Source organism: Gymnodraco acuticeps, unplaced genomic scaffold (assembly GCF_902827175.1).
Source record: "Gymnodraco acuticeps unplaced genomic scaffold, fGymAcu1.1, whole genome shotgun sequence".
Taxonomy (NCBI): Eukaryota; Metazoa; Chordata; class Actinopteri; order Perciformes; family Bathydraconidae; genus Gymnodraco; species Gymnodraco acuticeps.
In genome coordinates, this window is record NW_022990459.1 from 2,716,511 (window position 1) to 2,735,074 (window position 18,564).

Consider the following 18,564-nt stretch of genomic DNA (forward strand, 5'->3'; position numbering starts at 1 on the left):
CTTTGTTTACATTAGCAATTAAGCAGCCACATCTTGTGAAAAAAGTTTAAAGGCTTTACTTGTACAAAGAGTGGAATGGGTTTCCTTCGAAATGGCCAGAAGAGTATTGCAGGAATGTGGAAAAGTATTCAAAACTGCCGTAAGTGTTTTCAGATTTTTCCTCAAATTTGGACTTTATTTCAATGTAGGCTATCTCCCAAAAAACTATTTAGCCCTTAGCTAACGGTTAGCATCACACGCATTTAAATATAAAATCGGCTAGTAAAGTAACATGCAATGTACAAACTGGGGGTGAACTGCACTGCAAGTTTTTCAAAAATAAATACATTAAAATGTTGATTTATCATGATGTCACTAAGTTAAACTGGATCAGAGAGGCTACATGATAGTTGGCCTTCATTGTGGCTGCAGAGGCTACACATTCTCCATATTGTAATGTTTAGGCTGGTTTCATATGTCCGAAACATACGTTTGGCTAACAGGTTCACATTGAATACTTCTGCTAGCAGTACGCATCCCTTGATTAAGCTTCCCATGGTTATAATAAAGGGTTAAAAAAGGCTCGTGGTGAGTGATGACATTCTACTCACCACTTGCTTATTTTACTAGCATTTAATGTGTGCAAGTAAATTGTAAAACCTGACGTGGTTATTCTTCCATCTCAACTCTCAGTATATATTTATAGATACCCCTCACATTTTGTTAAGTCATAAACAAAACAAACAACAGTATACAAACCTCACATATTTTATTAGACATGATTCACAATGAATAGAACAATAACAACTACAGTATGCAGCTGATCTAAGTAGGCTACCTGATCCAAAATATAGCATCAATAAAACTCCTGAGGTTCAATAAGAAAATACATAAACTAAATCCTGCTACACACTAACGGATATCCATCCAACTGACAGTCTAGTATATCGACAGAATGACATTTATTTACACAACACATTTTAACATCTGTATCGAACATGGAGGTAAAATACTCATCAGGCTAGGGAATAAGACAGGAAAGAAAACTATAACACTAATTATCTGTAACCACATGTTTTGTTTGCTTTTATTTTAAGAACTTTACCCTCACATATTACTACGAAGCTCCGTAAGATTTTTACAACACATTTTTATTTAGAAACACACCTTCAATCATGAGCGCAAAGGCAAGATTTATAGGTGATATACAGTATATGCCACTTGATGAATTGTGTGTGAGTATAACGGACTTCTTGGTATGTGTTCTGGGCCTCTTTGTCTGATACCAGAAGATGAGATTACCAAAGGCTTTTTGTGGATATTTGTTTTATTTTAAATGGAGAGACTTAAGAGTTAAGACACATATACTGTCATAGTAGCCATGTCTGTGCCTTACACTAAGGACACACCCTTTAGTGGTTATCATCATAATCACAGATACAGTTGAGTTTTGTGACATTCACAGTCTAAAGTCTCTGCAGTCCATTTCAGTTTCAGTAAGTGCTGGTTGTGTGTGAGCGGCTTGTTTGTAATGTAGTAGGTTGTTTTGTCCAGTGCTCAGCGTGCTGCCGGGCGGCCCATCCCCGGGTTCACGAAGGAGAAGTTCTTGAACATCGTCTGATCAACGCTGTTGATGAGCGTACGGTCGGCACAAGACAGTCGTGGCTTCTCGTTGATAAACTCTTTGTCAAAGTTACTGCAGTCACTGGGGGATGACTGTCAGAGTGGAAGAGAAAATGCGTAAATACAAACAATATACACCAATTGAAAGTATTATTTATCCTTAACTATTGGACTATATATATAATACATTTAACTCAATATGTTGGTCATTAGATGAGAATAGGAGTATTAGAACATATTTATACAGTATTGTATCGCAAAATAATCTTTCTATTACAGTATTGATCCTAAAAAACACTTTATACATTTTTATTTAAGGTTTACATGCAAAGATGAACTGTTGACATCCTATGTGCCCTCTTAAAGTAGTGAAATAATCACTAAAAAGGATAATGACAATGATCGTTAGAGCAGCTAGGGCTAGGCAATATATCAATATTATATTGATATTCTGATATGAGACTTGATATCATCTTAGATTGTGAATATTGTAAGTGTTGGCTTATCCTGGTTCATATGAACTAACTTTAGTTGCAGCCTTATTCTTCACTTTAAAAGTAGGTAAATATATTTAGCTACCATGGTTCCTAGCAAAAATCAGGCCCTTCAAATGTAAATGAAAAAGTGAGAGCATGTGATTGCACTTACTACAGTTGGCTTGAAGGGCGGTGCCACCTTGCGTTGTTCCAGGTTGTTCCAGTCGGTGCTGCTAAAGAACTTGTGCTGTCGGATGTTTCCCTTCAGTCCAAGGCGCTCCTCGGGCTCCCTCACAAACAGCTGCGGCACAAACAAAACCAAGGTTACAAACAGGCAGTTTAAAAAAAAAGAAGCACCTAACTTGTGTAAATCCGGCCACACTGAATTTGTGAGTCAAGGAATGTTTTGCTTGTATACATGTACTGCTTTAGTACCCCTAGTACAACGTCTGACCTTGATCAGAAGGTCTTTGGAGTCTTTGGAGAGCCAGTGGGGATAAAAGGGGTTGTCGGTCCGTATAGACTGAAACAGCTCCTCTTCGTCTTGGCCGTGAAATGGAGAGTGTCCGATCAGCATCTCGTAGAGCAGAACCCCGAATGACCACCAGTCTGCTGAGCTGTTGTACTTCTGACCCAGCAGTATCTGATATATAATTACATAAAGGTTAAAAACATACTGTGTAGCTTTTTTTGATTCGCTTTCGAAACATTCTACATGCAGTCTGATACCCATAGATTTGTTCCTTGGTGAAGGAATATTAATAATAATTACCACTTAAGGTACATCTGCTAGTGTTGGTTTGCCCATTAATATAGTCTTATGTAAATGTAAATATTTGTTGTGTGTGATCACCTCAGGAGCGATGTAGTCAGGCGTGCCACAGAAGGTGGAGGTCAGGGTGTCGTTCTGCATGTTCTCCTTACACATGCCAAAGTCTGCGATCTTTATGTGACCTTCAGAGTCCAGCAGCACATTATCCAGCTTCAGATCCCTGCAGAGGAGCAGCAAGATATGAGCACCAACAGTTTTTTCATCAGGTTCAGTTCTGTTTCTAGCTTTTACTGAACATTAACCTGTAAATGATTCCTCTGGAGTGCAGGAACTGAAGCCCACAGATGATTTCTGCTCCATAGAATCTGTGGAGAAACATAAATGGTAGCGAGGAAAGAAATGTGGGATGTTAGTTGAGTCTTGCCTCCTACATACTCAATCAGTATGTACTGCTTACTGCCTGCTAAATGAATGATTTAGTAAGCCATTACCAGCAGGCTGTTAGTTTGGGGGGGATTTTTTACATGGTATTAAATAAGTATTGAGAATCTTGGAATTTAAATGGTATTTGTATCGACTACAACATGTTGGGTACTGTGACATCCCTACTAAGTATTGATACTGATAGTATGTGAATTTGCAATTCTGAAAACATTCACATTTGTATTCACTACACACTCCTGCCAAGGGTTAGGGTTAAAAGCAAGCAAAGCATCCCAACTAAACAGCACAGACCTAAGTTGGGCATCTTAACAAATGTAGCATATTGCCGGGATACATACGTGGCTCTGTGCAATCAAATTTGTGGCAGCTCTGGATATGGAACATGAGATCCCCTCCGTTCAGATACTCCATGACAAAGAACAGGTTTTCCTGGATAAACAAATGTAGGAAGGTCAGATGTGTGACTGTAGTAAATGTACAGATGAATCCAAGTGTTCCTTGGTGTTACCTTGGTCTGGAAGGTGCAGTAAAGGTGTGTGAGGAAAGGGTTTTCCCAGGCTAAAGAAAGGACCCTCCTCTCTACCATGGTGCATTCCACGTCATCGTCCATCAGCACCACGTCCTTCTTCAGAGCCTTCACTGCGTAAAACGTCCCACTTCTCTTCAGCTCGGCTAAAAATACCTGTAACAGAAAGATTAGTTAAAACTGCTGCGACAGTTATATTTTCTTTGACACTCGCACTTCTGAAACAGCTTTGTGATTTCTGCCTCCCGCTGACATTAAAGCAACAAGGTGTTGGTTTCCTGTGGAAACTAGCGGCAGTAAGGGTTGCCCAAAATGTGTCATAATGTCATGTATGGAAGCTTTAAATTAATGCGAAGAACTAAAATATCACTGATGACATACTAATGGAAAAAGTATTCCCCTAAATGTGTCGTTTGTTATTGTGCATAGCTATAACAAGTTATTATTACTTAGAAACATACCATTAATAATGCTGAAATACTTACTTAATGAGTGTCTGGCAGATACTAAGTCTTATAGTTTGAGAAGAGTGCTGGAATCATGCTTTTGGCTGAGTTCTGCTGTAAATCCCCCTGTGTGCATTTGCTTTTCTTTGAATCAGATGCTGTACCTTGCCGAAGCTGCCTTTCCCGAGCATCTTGTGCAGAACGAAGTCATTGACGGTGAACCTGGGTTGGTCCTTCTTTGGGACGGCGTACAGAGGCTCTTCTTCTTCTTTCAGCGCCTCAGTGATGCTCCTGTCTGCCGGTCCTTCCCATGAAACACCCTGCATCTCTTCAGGTCACGGAGCAGGAATGGGGAATATATGCGTTATATTAGAAAAACTATCGAGAATAGAGGACAGGGTGCAGGTTTTTGAAACTAATGTACCTTTGTTTGCAGGTGTAGCTGTGGCCGTTACTAACCCAGACGGAGCTCTGATAACCCCCGGCTGGTCGACACTGACTGGACCCTCTCTGCCGATGATTTCCGTTTCAGTGTCCCTGGAGCTTCTGGCCTGAAGGCAAAAGGTAGGGCTGAGATTTAAAGTCAAACATTTAGGGGGAAAGGCCTCTGAAAACAGCCTTTTCAAAAAAAAGTTTGCAAAGATTCCAAAAGTAAGGTTTATTGAAGAAGGTTTAACATTATCAATTCCAAAACTAAAAAAGTTTTGGAATTGTGTTTTTATCTTGGAAAACATTCGCTTCAACCGAAAATGGTGGCCGTTTCATATATCTCCATTATTCCCTATAATGTAGGCAGTTCAAAATGTACACATGAAAATGTTTTGAAATTGCAGAGGTTTAGTGTGTCTCACCTGCTGTTTAGTCTCGATCATGGCCAGAGCTTCAGCCATGAGTTTCTGGTTGATCCCGCATAGGTTGGCTACTTTCTTCTGGCACTTATGATGGACGTTCATGCAGCATTCTGCACAGAAAACACAGAATTACCACCGCAGATAAAAACATGCCTTTTGAGGACGTTTTGCGTTTACGATGGCTATGGCACTGATTCTACCTCCAATTTTAATTGTGTGATGCTACAGAGGAAATAACTGTTCTGGTACTAATTCTGTTTGTTAAATATATCTGCTTCTGTAGTTGGTATTTCTAGCTCTTTCACCATCATGAATAACATTTATTATAAGTTACCCTAAATGATATGTAGTAACCTTCTAGGTCATTAAGGAAAGACAAATCGATGAACAAACAACGTGTGTTTACTAGGCAAGTGTTCCATTAGTTTAATCAGTTGTAGTAACACAAAGAAAGTAGATGTTTATGAGGTGTGTCTACAAAACATAAATTAGTAATGAATCCACAGAAATGTTAAATCTTCCGCCCCTCACCCTCACATTTGAGCCCCTGCTTGGCGAGCCCCCAGAGCAGAGTACCGCAGTGTTCACAGAACGTTGGACTTTTGTAGTTGTACACTCTAAACCTGTGCGGCATGTCGATCTTGAAGCGCTCCTTGTGGATCTGCAGGACACACATCATACAGCTCAGCATGGAGGCCCTGGCACAAAATACATACTTTCTTGCCTGTAGTGCAATTGTTATTTTAAAATATAGAGAACACTTCCTGTCCCTAAACAGAGGGGGGCAGGTCTGTTCTTCTTACACTGCGTATTACAACAAGGGTTTAGTATTCTCTTTTGGTTTCATGCGTATGAACTCAGCAGGCATGTGGCTGAGGAGGAAGTGAGCCAAAAGATAAAAGCAGCGAATGAGACGAGACATTACATTGCATTTAGCTGACGCTTTTATCCAAAGCGACTTACAATAAGTGCGTTCGACCAACAAAATACAAAATTGAAGAAAACAGAATCATATAAGTACATCAGGTTTCATAGAGCAAAAACATTTCAAGTGCTACTCAACTGGCTTTAGGTAAGCCAGTCCTTTATTAGTATAAAAGTGCTTTGTTAATAATTCTATCGCTCGAAGTGGAGTCGAAAGAGATGAGTTTTCAGTTTGCGCCGGAAGGTGTGTAAGCTATCTGCTGTCCTGATGTCAATGGGGAGCTCATTCCACCATCTTGGAGCCAGGACAGCAAACCCACGTGTTTTTGCTGATGGGAACTTGGGTCCCCTTCGCAGCGAGACATGTGTGGCGTAATGATTCCTCTGTATGAGGCGATTAGTAAGCAGTATAACCACAAGTCTTTTAGTGTGACTGCTCCGACGCTATGACATAAGAGCGTTTATGTGAAACGATGAGTGTGAGGCAGATACTCACCATTGTTTCTTTGCTGTTGATGGCTGAACCAGTGCATTTGGCGATAACCTTGTCTATGCATTTTTTGTGAATAGCTGCGTTGCACTCTAAAAAACAAAAATGACAGTTGGACATTATGGGGTTGAAAAAAGGCACCGTTAAACTTCCAATACATCAGTGGAAAATATTCATCCGACACTCACGTCTGCACTGGTACCCCTGCTTGTTTAGACCCCTGCGGTGGAAAAGAACAGGAGAAAATTAGTCATTATAATGCAAAACATGATCATTTGTCGATGATAGTTTTCGTACCAGACAAACTCTTTGCAGACGGAGCAGAAGGTGGGTTGAGGGAAAAAGGTGGCGCTGAACTCGTGACATTTGACAACGTGAACTTTGGCTTGTTTGATGGCCCCTCGCCGCTCATGCAAGGCGAACAGACCCTCTCTCATTTGTCCCGACTCTTCCTCAGGCTGACCTGCAGCGTCTGAAACACATCATGTAACCTTGTATATAAATGATAAAACATGAAAGCACATTTGGTAGAGCTCAGCTTTCACAGGAATGATTGTTTACTGGAAAGAAGATTTTACACCTAAGTTTCTATTTCTCACCTTTTGTGGATTTATGAGAGTTATGAGTTTCATTTTGTTCAAACCGTCTAATATGCACATTTTTTCTCTGTTGCTGACTGACGTAAATGCTGCAGTTTAATATAAAAGATGGGAAGAGTTTTTACAATTAGTTTTTGACAACTTAATGTACCAATAATAGTTTGAGATTGTTTTTTTACATTTGTTTTGAAGACATTTTTAAAGCCACTAGATTTTAAAGAGATATTTTCATTTTTATCGATAATCATTTTGTCGACTCTTGAATTATTTTGCAGAAACATATCAGCTAATTTGTGCAAATATGTATCCCCTCATTTGCTATGTACTGCTTTTAATCTTGTTAATCTGTAAGGAGTCTCATTGCATCTTAATATAAAAGAAAATGTGCTGCTCATGTAAATATGTGCAATATAAGATAATCAATCATGTTAGATGATTGAGTGTTTATGGAGTTCAGGAGGAAGTGCCATAGATGAAATTGTCTCTGTGTAGCAGCTGCCTTACCACCTGTTGTTCTGAGCAGCGATTTCCTATTAGCACGGTCTATTCTTAGAACACATGAGATGAATCCTTCCTTTAGTTCTTAATGACTTCTCAAGCATTTGGTTGGTTAATGTCAGTAAAGCCACATTGAACCACACGCACGCAGGGACTCAAAGGTTCTTCTTTTTAATTAGAAACATGTGGGTAGTGTGGTCTACTTTCTAAAATAACTTTATAGTGATTAAACTGTATATATTTCAGACACTTAACTGGCATTAGCCAGTGACTTCAGCAATACATAGTTTGGCTTAAAAAAAAAAACATAAGTAAACTGAAGACCACAGCAGATCATCAAGCGTTAAGGATTAAAAAAGCATTTCCTTTTTGACACTACTTGACACACTTTGTCATTTCCGAGCATTAAGATGACTATCTTTTATTTTCACTTTCAGTTTGACTGATTTTGTTTAGAAATGTGATTTTGTCGTTTCACCAAATATGAATTTGATTGCAGATGATGGGTAACCCCAGAGTGTTGCAGTATATTGTAGTTTGAGGGGCAGCAGGTGGAGTTATATAAGTATTAATGACTCACCAGTTTTCTCCAGATAATATTTGGCCTCCATCAGCAGGCGGCCCTGTGGCTTCAGCTCCAGCTGACACCAATCCAAGAAGAACAGAAACATGTGACTAAAAGCAGCATATCAGGACAGAATTAGATGTTGTGAATGGAAAAGGGAGGCATGTTGACGCAATAAACGTACAATGTAATATTCTAACTCAAACAGACGTAGAGGAACAGAGTGGGGAGGAAATCTGAATATTTGGTTTGATTTATCCACCCAAAGTCTTTTCAGGGAAAAAATGTGAGTCATTTAAAAAATAAATCCAGGACCAAGTGGATGATAAACATTAGCAGGGACGGCCTAACGTGCTTATAATTAAAGATGTTCCCAGACTAAAGTAGGAAGAAGGGCCTTTTGGGACTTTTTTGCTCTCATTAGATAGATGACTGGAAATGAACAATGATCCCCAGCTGGATTTAAACTGGAGACTATAAACACCTAATTTATGTACTTTTTTAACATCTAAATAAAGCATGTTTGACACTTTGGGAGGACTATAAAGGAGGAAGACACAGTTTTAAATAATTGAAATAAAAGCTTCTGTGGTTAACCTTGCAAGAGGCCAAACTAAGAAACAACTGCTCTAGGATTTATAATTCATGCTCATTATTTTCATTCCAAATAGAAAATGTCTCCTTAACTTTTTTATTGGATTGTCCTTATTATTGTATTAGTTAAACACATTAGATCTTGGTATACAGTGGTGTTATGTATTCTAAAAAGGATTTAGTTGGGATTACTAAAACAGAGCTTGTTACACAACACAAGAAAAACCCCACCTAATCCCATTCTGTAAATGTAAAGGGATCCAACACTACAATCCCATTCAAGGGTACAACATAGACTTCTTTAACTGCAGATATTTAATACATCATAGGAGGAGAGGCACAGGTTAATCTAATCAGAAATGTTATTATTTGTTGCTTTTCCTGGTATTACTCTCATAAAAGGCATAATGAATGTAGTCTAAAAAAGCCCATTTTGTTAATGAATAAAAGACGGACTACCACTTCTAACATTTGCTCATTTGACTCGAAATTGAGTAAACCCATCTGGATTTTTAGCTGGAGTTGCCAAACAGCTGGTCCAGGAACACACACACACACACACACACACACACACACACACACACACACACACACACACACACACACACACACACACACACACACACACACACACACACACACACACACACACACCACACACACACACACACACACACACACACACACACACACACACACACATGCTATTCTCCACATTTAGTCAAATATATTTGATTGGTTCAGATCACACCATGAGAGTTTTAATATATATTTAAATGCTAATGTGAACACTCACCCAGGTCTCCAGCTTGCCGTTCTCCTTCTTGCATTGCGTTGCCAGAGAGTCCAGAGCCACGGTGGCCTCGGACTTGAGCTCGGCCGTGCGGTCCTTCACCATCACGTGCATGATGCGCCCGGGGTGGACGTGGGCATCGAACGTGGTGCTCCATGGGGGGTACATGGTGGGCTTCTTCTGCTTGTGCACTTGGCCCTTCTCTGGAAAAACAAAAAGGAATAATGAGAAAGAAGCTACTTAATTTGGCAGGTTCTTTACTTTTTGATAATAACAGACAAAAGACAAGATATTTTAGAGATTTTCACTTTTTACTTGAACTTTGATTCCAATAAATATCTAAAAATCCTGTGCGAAAACCAAATAAATGTCCTATAAAAATTGTCATTCACTGCAGGAGTTTTAGAGTGTCTTGCCTTTTTTAAATCAGTATTTAAAATATGCTGACCTCATGGTAAAGGTGATTTAATAGTCATTAACGTTTGCCATTCATCAGCACAATGGCCTTTTATTGTGTCCTAATGCTTACAACACTGTACATGACATCAAAACATTGATAATTCAATTATTGAAAAGAAAAGAAAAGAATGCTAAACATATCCTGCTGCCCAACATAATCACTAGAGAACCAATTTGTATTAATCCGCCAATGAAAATAGTCCCCAAAAAAATCACCTTTTCTTATTTATGTTTAAGAAAGGTCTTCTGTAAACAAGGTAATGCTGATTTATAATATTATCAAGCACTTTTTAAATAGTGAATGTATGAATTTATTACTTTTTTTGTTGTAAAATATCTCCTGCCGGATCCTTTAAGGATTCAACATAAACATTTGAAATGTTAACATCTAGAAAATGGAGAAGATTTCCCACGAGATGGAAAACCAACACCAGGAATTCATCTCTGGGAAAACGGATGAATGTACATGTGTTTCAATCTCTGGGGATTAGATAATATGTCATTTAAAAGCAGATAAATATGATTTATTTCCATTCAAATATGGTAATCTTATGCAAAGTGTCATAATGGGTAACACATTTTGTTTGCAGTACATAATCATTTAACTATATTTGATCATTATTATTAGAACAATGGGTTAATATGTCCTGTATCGTTATCGCAATATCAGTCCAAATGATCCCAATGAAGTTATTTTGTCCACATGGTGCAGCCCTAGATACACCATGTAAACATTTCGCAGCCCTTTATGATTATAGCGTCACAGTTTTGAGGGATTAAATCATATCACATGGCCTAAACACTTCTGGTAATATACCAGGAAATAATTTACATCTGCTGATTTTCCTCTGCAATATCATCACATATATCCACTTGCATAACGGCCACATGCCATGCTGCTGCCTCCAAAGTAAAGCCCGCTAAGCTTTCTACCCCTAAAGTGATCTGCAGCCTTCTCCATCATCGGCTCATCGCCAGCTGCCGTCGGATAAAAGCACACCGTGTTTTCTCACATAGTCTACACCAGCTTCAAAGAAAGTTACCTCGCGGCAAAAAGAGAGGTGACATGTTTTGGTGTGAGCCAGTTCCTGTGTTTTTCTGTGAAAACGTGCCACAGTAGCATTTAGGTTGAAGTGTGCTCTCAGGTCTTTGCTGCCTTAAAAGAGTTTACATTTTTCAAGGACACCTCACAATTTATAAAGGAAAGCACATTTTTAGCAGATGATCTGTTGGTGTTTGATTAAGTATGTTTATTGGAGACTTTAAATCGTATACATTTAAAGTTATTGCTTCTGCCTTTCAAAACTGGTATAAATAGCTATAATTTACAGAAAATCCTTAATCCTCATAAGGGAGAATTACCAAGCTTGTGGTATTATGAGTGAAGTACACTTGGCATTAAAAGACCCCCTTAAGAACAACTAAACCAAGGCTTGTTGTAGTAAAACCTACAACAAGATTGACTTGATTCTATAAATGTGATTTCATATGCGCTATTTCATTTAAGAGTAAACATTGAATAACTGAATATTTGTAATATTCAATATAAACAACAATCTATATAAACTTTAAAAATGTTCATTAAACTGGATTAAAAAAGCAGATAAGTTAGAAAGTGCTAACTGCTAATTATGCCTTAAAAACAACCCCATGATCATTTTTAATGTTGCAGTCTGAATTTGGTCCAGAAAAGATATAAAGCGCCTCAAACACTCTTTACTTTGTACATGACTTCATAGCAAAATCTGTTTATCGAATTCTGCCATCACTTTTATTTGAAGATGAATCAGCCGCAGTGCCCGATGGGAAAAACTGTGTGTGTGTGTGTGTTTCCTTTTTGGCCTGCCTGTGCGATTTGAACAGTTTTTCTGTTCCTGTACTTTACCTGAGTATTTCCATTTGATGCTACTCTATACTTCTTCTGCACTACAGTACATTTTGGAGGCAAATAGTATATGTTTGATCAACTAATACATTATGATATATGAATATACTTTAGGTTAAGATACTCACAATATACAAAGTAGAAACATCTTTCAGTTTACCAGCTATAACAGTAACATAATGAGTTCACTATAGCATCAACAATCATGTTCAACAATAATTGATAGTACATTTTCACCTAAATGTAGCTCATGTTTTCATTATTATGGCAGTAAATGAGCAGTATCAGGTTATTCCATATTTCCCTCTTTAAGTTGTATTGCTTGCTCGTGTGTCATTCAGGCATGTAAACAGATTTGTATCTAACTTAGTGTGACATGAAAGTAAGATGAATGGTCCCTGCAGTGAGAGAGTAGTGTGTACATGATATTAACCGGTTCTCTCTGGGCTCAGTCTTGTGGTTTCAGGGAGGAAAAGAAACATCCGAGCCCTCCTCTTTCCTCCCTCTCTGTTTTTAGCTCTATAATGCACTCGCATACACCAGCGGATAAAGATAACCGAATGCAGAACAAAGATATCTGCTCCGAGTCTGTTATCACTCTGGGAAGTTTCCCAAAGATGTGACATTCAACAACTGCAATGAAGATATTGAAAAATGAATGAACTTTTAAAAGATGTATGCAGACACACGCCTTTACAGTTCTATCTTTATCTCTTTGAGCCTGCCATCCTATGTATACCTCACATCTCCTAGTGTTACATTATATATATCTATACAAATGTAAACGTGCTCAGCTTTAGGGGCTTATAAGCTACATTTACAAAAATGACCTGAAAGTGAAAAAGCTGATTCTCCAGAGACTCGTACTTTGCCTTATGCCACATTTTGCATTGTTATAGTCTAAAATAAATTCCACATTTTTATATTGATCCAAAACACTCAAGTGCTTACCGGACATTCAATTAATCTCTTCCCGTGTTGAAGGGGAATTCATGTTTGTCAGAGAAAGAGCCAGTGACCATATGGTGCAAATGTTTCAGCTTTCATGAGCTGGAATTAAAGTTGAATCAATCTGTTATAGGCAGTCCGACTTTCACGTTAATGTACAAAAAGCTTTTACGTTTGACCCAGAGGTTAAAAACTGATGAGCAAGCGCCACATATCTAACAACCCAACGTTTTATTGTTTACGTCACACATAACTTATATATTCCTCAAAATGGAAATCAACCCAGCAGTACCTCACCTGTGTCGATGGCCTCCTTCATGTAAACGGCACAGTACGGGTTCAGCACCTCCTCGTGGTAGGCCAGGCCCGGATCCATCTCAAACTTGAAGAACCCAATCCGCAGGAAAGGAGACATGGCTGCAGCTTTTTATGCTCAAATATCCAAGCAACCTCCAGTTAACAGTTTAACAGGTGATATCTGAGGGCTTCTGTTCGCGCTGTAAAACCTCCTTTCCTCGCAGACTGCCCCTTTTTCACCAGAGTAAAGATAAAAGGAGGAGGAGGAGGAGGCAGAGGAGGAGGTGTTTCTGTTTTTCCGCCCTTGATGCTTTAAACTACCTGTGAGAGAAAGACAGAGAAAGAGATATTACATCACTCGTAACCACACGAGCAAACTCTAAAGTGAGTTTCAACTTGTTGTGCTACAGCTGGCTCTCAAATCAGAATCAGGACTTTTTATTTATCCTGGGGAAAATGGGTGTCGAGAAATGTGCTCCATTTTAGAATGAAATATAAACATATTTTGACAAAATCAGCAAACTTCTCCAACACATCAGAAAATCAAATCAAAAGTGTGTTATGTAGTGACAGGAAAATGTTTGAGGAGCCTAGTTCACTCCTCGAAAGCAAGAGAAAGATAATAAACAAGCTGAAATAAAACTACGCATACCTTCAGGAGACGTAAGAAGCAGCTGTCAGCACTTAAAAACCTTGGGAACATTTCAAAAGAATCATTGAAAAGAATGATCTTGTGTGATTAACTACAGTAACTACTTGTGTTGCCTCCTCTGCAGCAGATTTGCTGGTGGCAAAGTCTTGCTGACGGTCGATGTGATATATGAGGCCTGCCAAAGAGGTGTGTGTGTGTGTGTGTGTGTGTGGTGGAGAGGAGGCTGACTATTAATAGAGCTGAAATACTAAACGCAGATCAGGAATACGTGACTGCATGCGCCTGAGTCCGCAAAACTTTTGTGATGATCAGGAGCAGCGAGTCATCTCCTTCTTCACTCTACTTACCTCACTGACCCTGAGTCTGTGTGTCATGGGAACAACACACAGTCACATTGAATGAATGAGATGTTTTAGATTTCTCAACATGGAATATTTTACTTTCACTCATTTTAACATGGAGATGTGTTAAACCGCATCAAAACTAAAAAAAAATTATTTGCATGTTAGTATGGTTAAGTGAGGTCATTTTTTTCTAAAGCAATGTCCTACATTTCTGTTAGCAAGCTTACTCTTAATGACTTGGTATGTGAAACTGAGGCACAGCTGTAGCCTTGTTGCTAGCTGTCATATCAACCAACCACTACACTTATTTAGTAACTGTTCTAATTCTCATAGTTGGCCTTACATTTGTGCTATTCTTGATTTTGAACCAGCCTTTTTAGATCACACACACACACACACACACACACACACACACACACACACACACACACACACACACACACACACACACACACACACACACACACACACACACACACAAACATGTAATAGTGCAGGAGGTGCAGCTCGAACCTGTTGTAAAGTGTTAACTGCAGCAGGAGAACATCTTCCGGTGCTTCAGCTTTGACGATGTAACCACACTTCCTGACTCTCTTAACGCTTTTTATTTTTTATTTTTGTGGTGGGGCTGTTGCAAACATTAGATTGAAAACGTTTTAAAAAAAACACGCTCTTCACTTTGAGATGTAAGTCAGAGAACAGCAAAATGCTTGTGAAAGACGAATAGAAGTCAGTACATGATTAGCATCATCTCTCCATCTTGTTTGATTACTTTGTAAAAGTCTAAATGGTGAAAAAGCATACATTGATGCCCAGGTGTTGCATGTTAGCTCGGCTTGTTTCTCTGCTAACTTAAGATCCATATGTCTAACAAATTAAATCCTTCATCTGGAAAATGACGAGTTAAAAACCACCAAGATCTGAAAAGATTCTTCTTAAAGTGTGGCTGAAAATGGACTAAAATGTGAATGTATGATATCTAAGTGAATATGTCACCATTACAGGGGACCAAATGAAACGCACTTTACCTTAATTAAGATAACAGATTTCTCTGAAAATGGTTGGAAACATCTAAGATAATGTGAGTACACAAACCTAACTAAATAAATGCAGAAATATTACTTATATTCACTCTTTAAAATACTTGTTTACATACTTGTTTGGGTGTTAACATATAGCACAGATTTGAAGCAGAGGATCAATATGTCTTTAAAAGCTTGCATAATTTACAATATAAAGTGAATAGTTTCATAGGCAAGGCAAGGCAAGTTTATTTATATAGCACTTTTCAACACAAGGCAATTCAAAGTGCTTTACAAAAAATGAAAGAGATTAAGAAAATGGCATTTAAAATCAGTCATTAAAAAGAAAAGCTAATAAAATAAACATTAAAAGAAAAAAGTACATAAAAAGCCAAATACTGTATAGCTTTAGAGTTGATCCTAATGTGAGTACAGCATGGTCTCTTTCTTCCTCATGAAGCAACTGCACTTTAAATGTAAGAGGATTTAGAGAGAACCAACACAGAGCGGTCATTGTTAAAACAAGCTGAGAAACAGCAGCTCAAACTAAAGTCTAATGTGCTTTTCAACACATGAGGACACAAACACTGGCTATTTGTATACACCTTAATGATCTAGTGGGCCAATCTGGGTTATTTAACATTGAACAGGAGCTGTCACCAGGCATCAGGGTGCCATTTAAAAAGGTGGATTTGCTTTACTGCGACCCACCCATGGGTGCTTTAATGCCATCCCACCCATCCTCAAACACACAGATGGAGATACAGGGAAGGGCAGGCAGGAGTGTGACCTTTCAAAAAAGCTTTCATGAGGGAGGTTAAAGTCAAACGAGCCTCCCACCTCACCCCTGTGTACCGGGTGCCATCAAAGCACAAAGAGTGTGTGTGGATGTGTGTGTTAAAGCTGTTTGAAGTAGTCAAGGAAGCAGGGGGTGTTTGTTGTTGTTGACCGGAGGTCCATTTGTGTGACAGAAGCCTTTGACTATAGCTCCGAGTGTCCCTGAAGTGGTCACTCATTCAAAGATAGAACAGAAAGTCCACACAAAGCAGACCCTGAGCTGCCTTCATTAATAAATAGCATGCTAGTTAACACAGCATCAAAAAGGCAAGGTAAAGAGAGGCCATTAAACTATTTGTATCTCCAAGTCTAGTTTTTCTGCTTAAAAGATAGTCTTATTGTTGCTGTAGCTGCTGCACAATTTCTTTTTGATTTGTAACTAACAGTATTTTCTAAAGTACTCTGATGTCACTTTCACAACATTTTAGGAACTGCTAACAGAAAACATTCCCATACCTCACGCACACTCAGGTCAGCCAGCTACAATCTCCTGGCTGTTCCGCGGACAAAACTGGTCACCATGGGAGACCGTGCTTTCTCCTCCCTGGGTCCATGTATGTGGAATCAGCTTCCAGAGAACATACGGACCTCGGCATCACTCTCAGTTTTTAGGAAATGCCTCAAGACCCACCTGTTCCGCACCGCATTTTACTGACTATCCTTTACTTCATTTATTTATTTATTTTTAAACCTTTTATGCTCTTAATCTTTTCTTTTTTATATTTGTCTTATTTTATCCAATATGCTCCTTTTAGATATATCTTTTTTTCTTTCCCTTATAGCTTTGTGAAGCACCTGAGATGACGTTGTCTTTAAAGTGTGCTATATAAATCAAATGAATACTGTACTTATGATATGAATTAGAAACACCTGCAGTATGCCTGACTCAGCGCCACATAGATAGATCTATTATATGGCTCTGGCCTGACTGTATTTAAGAGGTACATATTGCACTTTGTACCTTCCTAAATGTAAATTGTTGGGGTCATTCTGTTGCACAATGAGTACTTTAACTTTTGAAATGTAAGTAACATGTAGCTGAAAGCCTTCATAGTTGAAGTAAGGTTTTAAATGCAGGACTTTATGAAGCATTTCTACATCGTGGTACTTTTACTTAAATATAGGATCTAAATATACCATACCTCACAGAAAATGTAGTAAAAAAAGAAATCCATTCACAACATTATATACACATATTATCATCTCACTTCTGAGTTTCTTATTTGCTTAATATAACCAATCTCCCACTGTCGGTCTCACGACAAAAAGCAACTGAGAGAACTGAAATAGTGACTCTCAGCCTGTAATAGACCAATAAGTAAATGTCAAGGACACATGCAGCCGCTCGTATTGTTTTGTTCTTACCACAGTGTGAAAGTCTTTTCATGCATGCTATATTTTACAACACCCAAACTAAACATGTCTTGGATTCGGTCAATAGCAGGACTAGTTCAGTTAAAATGAGTAGAAACTTTGTGGAGCTATTACAAAGAGGAGTACTAACCTGTAAAAGCACACTGAAGTTTAATGTTGGCAAACTAAAGCTGCTCTCCATCCGATCACTGCTCACACTTCAAGAGAGACGGTGCATTTAACCGTCATGCATGAGGGGTTCAAAGACTGTAGGAATATTAGAAATTCTTGGACCCAACTGTCACAGAGAGAGACTTCTGAGTTGATTTGTTTTACAGGACTCTTTTAAAGAGGCGGGATTCGCGGGAAGTATTATAATAACAATAAAAAACTATAATTATATTATTACAAATAAACTTTAACATGGGAAACATGTCTGTACTACAATGATGAAAACAATTTGATAATAGCAATACAATTTGAAAAATCAAATATGGCAAAAGTTATATATAAAAGATACAGAGCAATATCAATAAAATGGTAAGAGATGTTGGAAATAAAATGATGTGCTCGCATAAATAAAACGCTTTATTTATTAAACAATTAAGTTATTTATTTAATGTTACTGATTCTGCAATTTCTCAGGCAGGGGGTTGTCGATGATGCATTCAGGTAGAAATATTCCTATTGCACATTTTCCAAGCCTAATTCCAGCTATGTCTCCTTGCTATTTCACTTCTACACATTTAGTTTCCATTTAGTCTCAATGTTTGTTGTGCTGTAGCAAATCCTGATTCAGAAGTTGCAATTTCCGAGGACACATGAACGCCACATTGATCTATCCACCCACATACAAAGTGAAACTTCTTTATGAAACAAAGAAGTAGGACATTCAGTGATCGCAGTAGAAATGTCCAATGCATTTCTTAGTAAGCACACACATGAAAAAAATAATAGATTTTTGACTTTTGAGTGGTTTGCCTGCTTTTGTTTTTGTAAAGTGAGGGCAGTATAATAATGTAAGATAACTGTAGAAGAGACTTTATTGAGATACATTGTGCTTTAGGAGCTCTAAGATGCAGAATTCACTGTTATTTGATAATGTTGGCAGTGAGAAAACATAACACTACCAACAATAATATATTGTTCAATATAATAACATACTTTTTTCCTAGTAGTAGTGGCTT

The 18,564-nt window shown here is 38.3% G+C and overlaps 1 protein-coding gene and 1 long non-coding RNA gene across 3 annotated transcripts in view; one reads left to right on the plus strand and one right to left on the minus strand.

The window, feature by feature from the left end:
* The window catches only part of LOC117552517, a 52,789-nt gene continuing 34,225 nt past the window's right edge, over positions 1-18,564 (plus strand). For both annotated transcript variants that reach the window (XR_004569973.1, XR_004569972.1), the window contains exons 1-3: positions 1-139; positions 4,422-4,600; positions 4,703-4,830. This is a non-coding gene — a long non-coding RNA (uncharacterized LOC117552517). The remainder of the gene's footprint in view (positions 140-4,421; positions 4,601-4,702; positions 4,831-18,564) is intronic.
* Positions 732-17,606, minus strand: prkcq (protein kinase C, theta). The gene is given in 19 exon segments (XM_034226044.1): positions 732-1,695; positions 2,251-2,379; positions 2,533-2,721; positions 2,932-3,070; positions 3,153-3,215; positions 3,633-3,645; positions 3,648-3,723; positions 3,803-3,976; positions 4,431-4,594; positions 4,691-4,817; positions 5,118-5,227; positions 5,649-5,778; positions 6,538-6,623; positions 6,720-6,751; positions 6,829-7,003; positions 8,209-8,269; positions 9,584-9,783; positions 13,170-13,490; positions 17,529-17,606. Coding segments are annotated over 18 exon segments (2,145 nt in total). The 5' UTR covers positions 13,288-13,490; positions 17,529-17,606; the 3' UTR covers positions 732-1,536.